This window comes from Delphinus delphis, chromosome 7 (assembly GCF_949987515.2).
Source record: "Delphinus delphis chromosome 7, mDelDel1.2, whole genome shotgun sequence".
In the NCBI taxonomy this organism is placed as follows: Eukaryota; Metazoa; Chordata; class Mammalia; order Artiodactyla; family Delphinidae; genus Delphinus; species Delphinus delphis.
The window spans coordinates 24,194,913-24,208,516 of NC_082689.1; the positions used below are offsets into that span (position 1 = coordinate 24,194,913).

The 13,604-nt window shown below is 39.8% G+C and overlaps 1 protein-coding gene across 1 annotated transcript; it reads right to left on the reverse strand.

The window, feature by feature from the left end:
• Positions 1-9,631: 9,631 nt before the first annotated feature.
• Positions 9,632-12,148, reverse strand: LOC132428777 (PC-esterase domain-containing protein 1B-like). The gene is given in 3 exon segments (XM_060017076.1): positions 9,632-10,557; positions 10,560-11,088; positions 12,125-12,148. Coding segments are annotated over 3 exon segments (1,479 nt in total).
• Positions 12,149-13,604: the final 1,456 nt, after the last annotated feature.

A 13,604-nucleotide genomic window follows, 5' to 3' on the forward strand; every position in this document is an offset into this window, starting at 1 on the left:
GGTGAGAGCTTACCCTGCTTTTTGGCTTAAAAGCAGTTTCTGGATTAAATCGAATCATCAAAAGGATTGCTTCTTTGGACAATTATGATTTTCACGATGTTTCTCTTGTAATACTATTGAATAGAAGGCTCGTATTGAATGCTGTCTCTAGTCTTCTGGGATTTTCCATTTTAGACATTGACATTTCTGTCTGGTAGTCTGCCTTTGCTTAAAGGATTTAGTTTCGCTCCACAAATGTTTACTGAGCAAATACTATTGACTAGGTGCTAGGGGTACAATGGTGACTCAGACAATTCTTCATACCAGAGAACTCACAGTCTTCTGGGGGTGCTTTTCTCTCAGCCATATCTTTGATCAAGCCTGTGAACCAAGTGACCACATCAGTCTAACGTGGATAACTAAGTACCAGCTCATCGCTGGGTTTTGCTCCCCAATAAGCAACCTGTCCTCATCTGATCCCATAGAGTTTCCAGTGACATTAGTGGGAATTTTGAGGGTATATCTGAGAAGTTTTATTTACTCCTTCCTTGCATTGTTTCTAATTATAAGCACATGTCCCAGGAAGTCTGATGCTTATCTGCTCTTCCTCAGGCTTCAACATGCTGGTAAGCACACTTGAGAAACACAGTTCTTCAGAATTTGATAAGAGTATAGACGACATTTCTAAATTATTAGATCCAAAAGAAGCCCATGGAGATTATCCAGCAGCCGCGTTCTAGAATCTGCCTCAAACTGTACATTTTACTGGTTACCTTGACAAGGTTATGAAAGATTGCTCAAGGAGCCTCTGTGACACTCCAAGGGTTGGCCAGCTGGCTGTGATTTAGGCAGAACTGAGAGCTGAATCTCCTTTTAACGCAGTTTCCCGTAATTGTGTACTGATGATTAGTTCAATTCTCAGTTTCTGTGATGCTGTGAGCCATTATTATATCTGCCTGGAAGGTCTCAACATTGGCAATTTGATGTTCTTAAATGCCAGACAGTTTATAAAGAACTGGGAAAGTGAGTTAATTTGCTATGAAGGTATGTGATTATTACCACCTCTTAGGGAATTCCTTTCCCTCATTAGGCTTTCACAAATGCAAAAGGCATCCACTGCTCAGATGCGCTGTGTGAAGATACTTGGAAGTTAGTACCCTTAAGTTCTATGTCATTGTCTTAGGTCTCTCCATGCAGTCCTGCTCTTGCGGGGAGAGGGGAGTGGTAGGACTTTAGGAGTAGTCAGCAGGTGAAGAACTATTGATACTGCTTGTGAAATAAACATTCAAAAAGGTAAGATGGAATTGTTTCTTGTTTTATATTTTTCCCAATTACATATGTGCCCAAGTAAAATTACAGTCCAACAGAACCTACAGAATTTTTTAGCAAGAAAAGAACCTTAGAGATCATTAAGTCAAAAGCTAGGAGAAAGGAGGCTAACTGAAAAGCATCCCCTGTAGGAAGATAAGATGCTAATTTTTAGAGGCACTCAGCAGTTAGAAAATCAATTTTTCTTAACATTGAGAATTATTGAGTGGCTGGAAAAGCATCTTACTCTATGAAATATAGTCACTGTTTAGTGCCTTTCCATTTTATTTACTATTTAAAGCACACAACAGCTAGTTAACCAACTACTTATAAAATATATTTAATGCTCAGAGGCACTCAGTGTGGTTATAAAATGATTTTAAGGGTATACAAATATGGTACATTAACCACATTTCATGAACTATGGTTCTCTCTGGAAAAACAAAAACGTTTTCCTTGGCATCCTGCGGTATCTCATCCTAAAGTTTGTAAATGACCCATACTGTTCAAACCGGCTGCCTCACTAGCTTTTGATGCTTAGCCACTTTAGAGCACACACCAGAAAGATCAATACGACCCCTACATAAGTGATAGAGCACCGGGCACTCAAAGGCTGTTAGACTCTCTGATAAAGAGCGGCTTGACAGATGCAGTGAAATTAAGCAGCATTCACAAAACCCTAGTAAAGAGGCTGTAGGGCTGCAGTCTTTTCTCTGAGCATGGCGGATTAATGGGTACACTGTGACACAAGATGCATTGAGATGAGACTCTGTCCCTGCCACATGTGTACATTAGAGAGTTTATGGCCTATGAAAAAGTGGGGAGAGTCTAACAAAGGATGGGGAAAGAATGGAGCCTTTTTCAAAGAAACCTGCTACAGAGAATTATGACAAGGGAGATAGAAGGGGGCCCAGCGTAAACTTAACAGTTAGGGAATGTTCAGCCATATTTATTTTTAGGCAATATCCTAATTCCCTGAAAACACTCTGCATCACAATGTGTCAGTCTCCCTCTTTCCTTATTGAAACTCCACAACATTGTTTATTGAGGAAATGTGACAGAAATGTTGTTTTAATTTCCTGCTGATGTAATAAAACCAAATGTGATGATGTTCACTTTATCTTGTTTACTTTGTTATGCTGCAGCATGCAGCCTGGCAGAAGGGCTTCTAACACAAGATGATGTCCACACTTAAGCTGGGGAAAGGATGCAAAGACAGAGATTGAAGGCAGGCAGGTGTAAGTCCATACTCTGTCTCATCATATAGGTAGGAGTATTTCTAGCAAGGGTAACCAGTAGTAAAATTCTAACAAGGATAGTTGATGGGGAAGTATACCAATTTTCTAACCAAAAGTTAAAAAAAAATGCATAAACTATGAAAGAAGGAGATAACATTAAAGAATTAAAACAGACACAAGAAAATTGTGAGGCATTGTTTGGTGAGGACTCCAGCTTATACTGCAGTATGCTTCAGTTCTCTGAGCCCTTCCAAAGTGTGCTAGACTGGACTTCTGGTTTCTGGTCCAGCATGTAAGGAGTTTGGAAGTCATCACTCCATTCTAACAAGCAAAAAGCTGAATAGACTGAAAATCAACAAATCTTCTTAGATCTGTCACAGAATTGAGCTTACAAAGCAAATCACTTTCTTCAAAACTGGAGACAGACAGATACACAGAATCACAATTTACTGGAGTAGAAACCCACAAGAAGAAACCTTTGTTGGAATTAGTACTCGAATAGGAAAACCTAAACAAAATTCACAAATTGCTGGAAGCTTAGTATGGACAAATCTGAAATCTAAAAACTCTAGAGGAGTCCAGTTTTAGGGGAGTCCCACACTTTTGTGAGTTTTACCCCAAGGAGGCTCTCACAGTGAAGATGAGAGAAAATTTCTCTCATGATTCTGGCAAGAGGATGGGCAAAGTAGCAATACTGAAATATGTCCAGAGCATCCTGTCTTTAACAAGGTCTGCCCTTAAGAGAAACTATTCTACCAGAGCCTAATCTACTGGGCTTTTTTCCCAGAGCCTAACCAACCTGGCAGAAGGGAACTATCCAACTCCAGCCCCCTCTAGTCAACCTGTCCCATCTAAGTGGGGGAAACTGAAAAGCATTCATGAAGGTCACAGTCCAGGGGCTCAGGCTCACTGAAAGATGGTGACTTAATCATAGGACTATAGAATGCTTCCTGCCCCCATCCCCACCCTACCACCATATCACTAAAGGCTTATTAATCTTAGTTATTTTACCCAGTACATCATGTCCAGCTTTCAACAAAAACATTTCAAGCATACTAAAAGGCAAAAACCACAGTTTAAAAATACAGGAAGCAACCACATAGCACAGGGAGATCAGCTCAGTGCTTTGTGACCACCCAGAGGGGTGGGATAGGGAGGGTGGGAGGGAGACGCAAGAGGGAGGAGATATGGGGATATATGTATATGTATAGCTGATTCACTTTGTTATAAAGCAGAAACTGATACACCATTGTAAAGCAGTTATAGTCCAATAAAGATGTTAAAAACAACATAGAGCAAGCATCAGAACCAGATCAGATATGGTAGAGTTGTTAGAAGTACCAGACTAGGAATTTAAAACAACTATGATTAATGCGCTACAGGCTCTAATGGGAAAAGCAGACAACATGCAAGAACAGATGGGTAATGTAAGCACAGAGACAGAAATTCTAAGACAGAATAAAAAAGAATTGTAGATATAAAAAAATGCTGTAACAGAAATGAAGAATGCCTTTGATGAGCCCATTAGCAGAATGACATGGCTGAGGGAAGAATCAGTGAGCTTGATGATATGTCCATAGAAATTCCAGAACTAAAAAGCAAAGAGAAAAAAGGCTGAAAACAATATAACAAAATATTCAAGAACAGTAGAACAATTATAAAAGATTTAACACAGGCATAATGGGAATACCAGAGGAGAAGAAAAAAAGGAAACAAAGAAATATCTGAAGCAATAAAGGCTGAAAATTTCTGCAAATTAATGCCAGACACTAAACCACATATCCAGGAAGCTCTGATAACATCAAGCAGGATAAATGTAAAAAAAAAAAATCTACATCTAGGCATATCATATTGAAACTGCAGAAAATCAAAGATGAAGAAAAAAATCTTAAAAGAAGCCAGAGGAAGCACCTTACCTGTAGAGGAGCGAGGATAAAAAATACATCAAACTTCTCAGAAATCAGGCAAACAAGAAGAAAGTGAAGTAAAATATATAAAGTTTAGAGAGAGAAAAACAAGGAAACACTAACCTAGAGTTTTGTATCCTATGAAATTATCCTTCAAAGTGAGGGAGACATACTTTCTCAGACAAAAATTGAAGGAATTTGTTGCCAGAAGGGACTTACTTTACAAGAAATGTTAAAAAAAGAGTTTTCTAGAGAAAAGGAAAATAACATGTCAGAAACTCAATCTGTATAAAGAAAAGAAGAGCATTAGGGAAAGGATGAAAGGATGAGTGAAAGTAAAATAAAAACTTTTAATTTTTATTCATGATTGATTTAACCTATAACAGTTTGTTTAAAATAATAATAGCAAGAAGGTCTTCAATGTATGGATAACCTTGCTGTACCCATGAAGCAATATAGGTTTACCTGAAAGTAAATTGGATAAGTTGTAATGTATACTGAAAACTCTAGAGCAGCCACTTAAAAAGGTTAAAAACTGAAGTAATAATTGATATGCTAAAAAAGAAGAAAAAATAGAATCATAAAAATGCTTGATTAAAACCATGAAAGACAGGAAAAAAGTGGAAGACAAAATCAAGAACAAAGAAAAAGGGCAACAAATAGAAAACAGGTACAAATTGGGAAGATATTAATCAAAATATATCAATAATCACATTAAAAGTCAATGCTCTAAGTAAACCAATTAAAAGACCAATTAATAGATTGTGAATCAAAAGACCCAACTTTATGTCATATATAAGAAACCTGGTTTAAATATAAAGACACACGTAGATTAAAAGTTAAGGGATGGAGAAAGATATATCATGCTAACACTAGATGAGGCAAGCTGATGTCAAAGCAAAGAAAATTATCAGGGATAAAGAAGGGCATTGCATAATGATAAAGAGTCAATTCTTTAAGAAGTCATGACAATCTTTATTAGATATGCACTTAACAAGAGAGCATCAAAATACAGGAGGCAAAAACTGGTAGAACTTCAAGAAGAAACAGATGAATCCACCATCATAGTTGGAAACTTCAAGACCTTCTATCCGTAATGGACAGATCCAGCAAGCAGAAACTAAGTATACCATAGTTGAACTCCACAGAACCATAAAATAACTGAATATAAATGCCATGTACAGAATACTTCATTCCACAAGAGCAGAATAAACATTCTTATTAACCTCACATGGAACATTCACCAAGATAGACCACATTCTGACCCATAAAAATATACCTTAACAAATTTGAAAGAATAGAAAGCATACAATGTCTGCTCTCAGACTATAGTGGAATTATCCTAGAAATCAATTACAGAAAGATAGCTGAAAAATGCCCAAATAGTTGGAGATTAAAGAGCACATTACTAAATAATACATGGCTCAAAGAACAAATCTCAAGAGAAATTTTAAAATGTTTTAACTAAATGAAAATGAAAATACAATTTATCAAAATTTGGGGGATGTAGTGAAAACAGTGCTTAAAGTGAAATTTATAGCATTGATTGCAAGTATTAAAAAAGAAGAAAGATCTAATAATCAATAATTGAGGCTTGTGCCTTAGAGAACTAGAAAAAGAAAAGGAAATTGAATCTAAATGAGAAATAATAAAAATAAAAAATAAAATAATAAAAATTAGAGCAAAAATCAAAGAAATTGAAAATAGAAAATCCATATAGAAAATCAATGGAACTAAAAGCTGCTTCTTTGAAAAGATCAACAATAGCCTGGAAAACTAAAAGAAGAGAGAGGACAAAAATTACTAATATCAAAAATGAAAGAGGGGGCACCACTACAGACCTCATGGACATTAAAAGAACTAGAATAATTAAGGAACATTATGAACAACTCTACACCCACAAATTTGTTAATCTAGATGAAATGGACCAATTTCTTGAAAGATGCAATCTGTCAACATTCACAGAAGACAAAATAAACAATCTGAATAGGCCTAGATTTATAAAAGAAATTGAGTCAATAATTAATAACCTTCCAAAACAGAAAGCACCAGGCCCAGATGAGATCACTGGTGAATTCTACCAAACGTTTAGGGAAGAAATTATACTCGTTGTCTAGAATTTCTTCTGGAAGATAGAAGTAGATGGCCTCATTCTATAAGGCCAGCATTACTCTAATACCAAACCAGACAAAAACCTTACAATAATAGAAAATTACAGACAAGTATCTTTCAAGAATATAGATGCAATAATCCTCGACAAAATATTAGCAAATCAAATCGACAATGTACAAAAAGAATTTTACACTATGACCAAGTGGGATTTATTCTAGATGCAAAGCTGGTTCAACATCCAAAAATCAAATTAACATAATCCATCACATCAACAAGAAGAAAAATCACATAATCATATTAGTACATGCGGAGAACGCCTTTTACAAAATCCAGTCCCATTCATGATGAAAACTTAGCAAACCAGAAACTGAGGAGATCATCCTCAACTTAATTAAAAACATACCCAAAAATCTACAGTTAACATCTTACTTAATGGTGAGAAACTATAAGCTTTCTCCCCAAGATCAGGAGAAAGGCAAGGATATCCCCTCTAGCCACTCCTTTTCAACATCATACTGGAAGCCCTAGCTAATGCTACAAGACAAGAAAAGGAAATAGATCATATACAAATTGGGAAGGAAGAAATAAACTGTACTTGTTAACAGATGACATAACTGTCTGTAGAAAATCTGAGAGAATCAAAAAAAATACTCCTGGAACCAAGAAGCAATTATAGTAAGGTTGTAGGATACAAGATAAATATACAAAAGTCAATTGCTTTCTTATACGGGCAATGAAAAATTGTAACTTGAAATAAAAAACGCAATGCCATTCACATTAACACCCCCCTCAATGACATAGTATAAACATAACAAAATATGTACAAGATATCTATAGGAAGAAAACTATGAAATCTTGATGCAAGAAATCAAAGAACTAAATAAATGGAGAGATATTCCACATTCATGGATAGGAAGACAGACTACTGTCAAGATGTCAATTCTTCCCAACCTGATATAGATTCATTGTAATCCTAATGAAAATCCCAGCAAGCTATTTGTGGCTACTGACAAACCGATTCTAAAGTTTACACAAAAAGACAAAAGAATAAGAATAGCCAATACAACATTAAAGGAGAAAAAAAAGTTGGAGGACAGACACTTCAGGCAACAAATGGTGTGAGAAGAACTGGATCCACATGCAAAAAAAATGAATCCAGACACAGACTTTATACACTTCACAAATATTAACTCAAAATGGATCATAGACCTAAATGTAAAATGCAAAACTAAAACACTCCTAGAACATAACACAAGAGAAAATCTAGATGACCTTGGGTTTGGTGATAAATTTTTTTTTTTTTTTTTTTGCTGTAGACGGGCCTCTCAACGCTGTGGCCTCTCCCGTTGCGGAGCACAGGCTCCGGATGCACAGGCTCAGCGGCCATGGCTCATGGGCCCAGCCGCTCCGCGGCATGTTGGGATCCTCCTGGACTGGGGCACGAACCCGCGTCCCCTGCATCGGCAGGCAGACTCCCAACCACTGCACCACCAGGGAAGCCCTGGTGATAAATTTTTAGATACAACACAAATAGCACAATCCATGAAAGAAACTGATATGTTGGACTTCCTCAAAATTAAAAACTTCTCCTCTGCGACAGACACCACCAAGAGAATGAGAAGATAAGCCACAGACTGGAAGTTACTTCTAAAAGACATATGATTAAATACTGTTATCCAAAAGATACAAAGAAATCTTAAGGCTCAATAAGGAAAGGAACAACTGATTAAAAATGGGCACTTCATCAAAGAATATATACAGATGGCAAATAAGCTTATGAATAATAATAAATAAATATAATAAAAATAATAAATACATAAATAAATAATAAGCTCAATGTAATGTCCTTAGGGAAGTGCAGACTGAAACACCAAGATACCTTGTGCTTATTAGAATGGTGAAAATCCAAAACAGTGACAACACCAAATGTTGGCAAGGATGTAGAAAAACAGGAACTCTTATTAGTTGCTGATGGGATGCAAAATGGTAGAGTCATTTTGCAAGGTAGTTTGGCATTTTCTTACAAAACTAAACATACTCTCACCATATGATCCACCAACTGCATTCCTTGATATTTACTCAAAGGAGTTGAAAACTTATATCCACACAGAAACCTGCACATGAATGTTTAAAGCAGCTTTATTCATAACTTCCAAAACTTGGCAGCAACTAAGATGTCCTTCAGCAGGTGACTGGATAAACAGTGGTACATTCAGACAACACAATACTTTTCACCACTAAAAACAACCGAGCTATCAAGCCATGAAAGGACATGGAAGAAACTTAAAGGCAAATTCCTGGGTAAAAGAAGCCCATCTGAAAAGGCTACTTACTGTATGATTCGAACTATATAACATTCTAGGAAACACAAAACTCTGGAAACCATTACGGATGGGTGGTTGCGAGGGGTTGGATGGAGGAGGAATGAAGAAAAGGAGCAGACAGGAATTTTAGGGCAATAAAACTATTCTGTATGATACTATACATGTCATTATACATCTGCCAAAAACCATAGAATGTACAACACCAACAGTGAACCCTAATGTGTAAAATGGACTTTGGGTGAAACGATACATCAGTGTAGTTTCACTGAAGGTAAACAAATGTACAATTTTGGTGTGGAATATTGCTACTGGGGGAGGCGGTGTATGGGAAGTATATGAGAACTCTCTACTTTCCTCTCAATTTTGCTATGAATCTACAATTGCTCTAAAAAATGAAGTCTAGTTTTTAAAATATGCTAGGTATTTGATGAGCTCAAGAGTAGAAAATATGTCTCTAACAGAAAATAAGGACTCTTGTGTTAGTGAATGGAATACTTTTTTTAAGGATAAATATTATGTTGAAGCACAGATGAATATAATTAAGGAATGTGCAAGACAATTTGTGGTGAAAGCTTTGGGGAGTAAGTTCTATAAATGTATGTAAAAACTAATGGTGATACTGAAGTCACTAGAAACGTTTTGGTAAGTGTTAAGGTTCAAAAATGTTCCCTTTTCTTTTCAGGAAAAATGTCTAGGGAGAATACTGTTGGAAGACTTACAGTTAGGCAAGGCTTAACTGTATGTGTACTTTTTCATTTAGAGCTCATTTCTGCACAAACGTTAATTGGAGAATGGTGTGAGAAGTGGGGTGAAGGCTCTGGCAAAGAATGTGTGAGGTTGCTGACCGGTGAAAGTAAGAGGGTGAAGGAGTCCTTACCATCGCAGGGTTGCTGAAGGCCACGCTTGAGTGAGAGAAGTCGGGCAGTCTGTCCAGCCTATTGACTACGTTGGGAAGGAGCCCAGGTCCAGGTCTGGCTACTGGGGTCTTGCCTCTGGGTGTGCTTGGGTCCGTCTGTTGGTGCGCCTTCGCTGGCGTCTGCATGGCCCTCTGGGGCACTGGGGAGGGTAGGGAGGCGACCTTCTGCTCCGATGTTGGGTAGAGGTTCTGCGAATCGGGCCCACACGTGTCTCCCGGCCAACCATTGAGTTTGCTTCGCCAGTGTGTATCTGACCTGGCGCGCTGAAGAATCACTGGAGAATTGCCCACGCTGTGAAGATGAGTGGTAGGGCACACAGTTGCCTTGGCAGTAGGGCTGGAACGGAGGTCGCGCCTGGGGAAAGGGTTCCGAAGGTCGCCGCGGAGGCATGTGGACGTGGCTGGGAACCAGGACAACGGCTGTTCGCCCGGGTCACCTCTGCTGTCCCGGGGCTGCCTACCGTCCACCGGGCCTGGAAGTCCCCTGGTGGGACAATCCCTGATCCACCTGCCCACGGGGTAGCGGCGGGGGAGGTCCACGCCCCAGGCATCGGCCAGATGCGCCAGCAGCAGCTGGGAGAGGTGGCAGTGTGCGCGCTCGTCCCAGTGCACGCCATCTCGCTGCTGGTGCTGTCCTGCATGCCGGAAGTAGAAATGCAGGTCCAGCATGTCAAAGCCGTACCTGCTGGCCTCTGCCGAGCTGTAGAAGTGGGCCTCTATCACTTCTTCCCGCAGGCGCGCACCTCAGAATAGGTCTTCCGGCAGGAGGAAGCCCCGGAGACGACCTCCGCCATTGGCAGGGCCGTGTTCCACACCAGGAGGCAAGCCTCGGGTAGCACTTCGTCCAGGCGCCCGAACAGGTTCTCTAAACCCTCCAGGTAACTCCTCGGGAAATCCTGGCCGTACCTGGAGAGGTCCCGGAGGCAGGAGTTCATGACCACCACGTGCGGGGCGTGTTCGCACGAACACGTCTTTACGTACGCGGAGTACGCACGCACGAGGAAGTAGAAACGCACCAGGTGGTGGCCGGAGCAGAACCGGCAGACGTCGCGGTAATACGTGCAGCTGTGCAGGCGTTCCCACCCGCAGCCCTTCTGCGGCACATCACGCTCGAAGCTCAGCTCGCCCTTGGCCTTGAGCTGGCTGGAAAAGAAGAGGCAGCCCTTCTGCAGCAGAAGCACCAGGTCCTTGCACACGGCCCTCTGCATGGGGTCCCCCACGACGACCACAAACTTGTTGCGCAGCAGCTGCCGGACTTCGCAAGCCGGCAGGTAGGCCGTGGTGGGGGAGGGCAGGCGGGAGGCCTAGCTCCTGCCTTTCCTCGGGCAGGTCGGAGGAGAGCTCGGGGGAAGGGCAGAAGTGCACGGGAAAGAGAGGGCGGTGCGCAGTTGGGCGCGGGCATTACTGAGCGCGCGGGGGTCTCGGGCAGCGAGGAGAAAGGAGGCAGCGTGTTTGCGCCCTGAAGTCCGCCTCAGCCAAAACTGACTTTGGCCCGGGACGTGACCTCTGACCCGCGGAGGTGAGGCGCAGGACCCCCACGGGAACCTGCCCCGCTCAACTGCAGTGAGCGTTCTCTTTCAACGGATCCGTGCTTGCTTTCTCATATCTCGGGCTTGGACTGCTATTACGCTGCACTTCTGGGCACATCCAGTCCACTGTCCCTTCTTTGTTTTACCAGTATCTCAATAACGGGGCGCATCTGGGATGCCTCTTTTTGCCCCTGGCTCTTGCTTCCTGTCTGCGTTCCCACCTCTACTTGAGAATTTCTTTATTGCTGGCTTGGTTCTCCTTTTGTACTGCCACCTCCTTTACTAGAGGCATTTGAGGAATGTCTCCGCCTGGGGAGAGACGCCATTCCCAGCGGGAGAATCTCTCTGGGGACTGATCTACAGCCAGGATTTACAAGCAGTGATTGGCAGAACACTCGGGTCTAGTGCAAATAGTAGAGGGTTCAACTCTAATTTTTTTCTTTTAATTAAACTACTTATTGTCACCTCATTGTGGATTCTCATGCACTTGTAAGAAATAACACAGAGAGATCTTCGTATACCCTTTACCCACTTTCCCCCATGGGTAACTCCTCCTGCGCCATTCCCCTAATGCCTGGTAATTGCTAAACTGTCCGGATTTCGAGAATTCTATATAAATAGATTGTACAGAATATAACTTTGGGGGATTAACTTTTTCCCTCTACATCATTCTCTGGTGTTCATCCAGTGTGTCCACTTTATAAACCCTATACTGTTTTCTTCATTAGAAAATTAGTTTTCCAGTGGTACAATGTGTCAATACTCTGTTCCCTTTCTACTCACTGAGTACTGTTCTACGGTATGGACGTACTACAGTCACAGTCACTTCAACCATTCACCCGAAAGTATGTTGGGTTGTTTCCAGTCTTTGGCTATTACAAATCATGCTGCTGCGAATATTACTGTACAGGATTTTGTGAGAACCTAGATTTTCATTTCTCTGGGATGAGCCCTGAACTGTGATTGCTGGGTTGTGTGATGGGTGCAAACTTAGTGCTTTCAGAAATGCCCAGACTGCTTTCCAAAGTGGCTGTACCATTTCACATTCCCAGGAGCAATGAATGAGTGGCCATTTTCCTTCTTTAGGATGTAGATATGAACATCCTGGGTATGACCTTTCTGGTTGCATGAATCCTGGTCTCTTCTGCACTTGGATATGGATATAAGCTTGAAGTTGTATAATGCAGGCCTCCTTCATCTTTAAGCATGGGTGTGAGCTTCTAGCCAGTGCAACCTGAGCCTTTTCATCTTTGTAGGGATATGAACTTCCTTCGGAATAAATCCTCTCCCTCTAGATCCTTGGCTGGGGATGCAAACTTCCCAGACCTATTTTTAACCTTTTTTTTTTTTTTAAAACAGGTTAATAAACAATCCCCTCTTAAAATATATCTATGATAGTCAAGTTTATCAGCCATGAAGACTTTCATGTGAAATAGCTTATTTTAGAGCCTCTATACTTCTTATTTTATATATATATATATATATATATATATATATATATATATATATGGCAAGAAATCACCTGGTTTGGTAATTTCTCCTCATATTTTACAGAGTTATCAGTGGGATCTTCAAAGTCTTTTACCTTCACTACAAACAAAAGTATAGTTTACATTGGTGTAGCAATTTACTTTTGAACCCCTAAAACCAATAGTTTTTTTTCACTGCCAAGAAAGCAAATAGAAATTATTCAGTAGTGCATATAAGAATTAACTGAAATTTTATGTTATTTTATAAAAGCAAAGTGGTTATTTCTATATTGCATTTTAAATATTATAACTACATAATGGAACTAAAGTCAATTTAGAATAACTTACATAATCACCTTCTGTTAATATTGCTGTTACTTCATGGACATGCTGCCCTTTCTTTGGGAGAGATTTTCCTGCTTTCAGCATAAAATGGAGAAAAAAACTTTGAAACCAAGTTTTGGTGATATCTTAAAAAGTCCCTTATACTACATCTTAAAAACACATATGTATGGCTAAAGAAGTATTATATTTATTAGAATATCACTGTAGCTTTTATATGCCCAAATACTAATTACAGGAAACTAAATTTTTAATCTAATAAAATTAGAGGAAAGAGATCAGTTTCAGTTTTTTCTTAAGGAGCTATTTTTTGTTGTTGTAAATATAAAGAGCTTGTCTGTCTTCAGAGCACAAGTGAAATAAATACTGCCATTTAGCCAGTTAAATTTTTAAGAAGAGTTTTCATCTACTTGTTTATTCACATTGATTTTTTTAAAAAATCAGCTAATTGACAGGTTTGCACTTCCTTTTGTGTTGTAT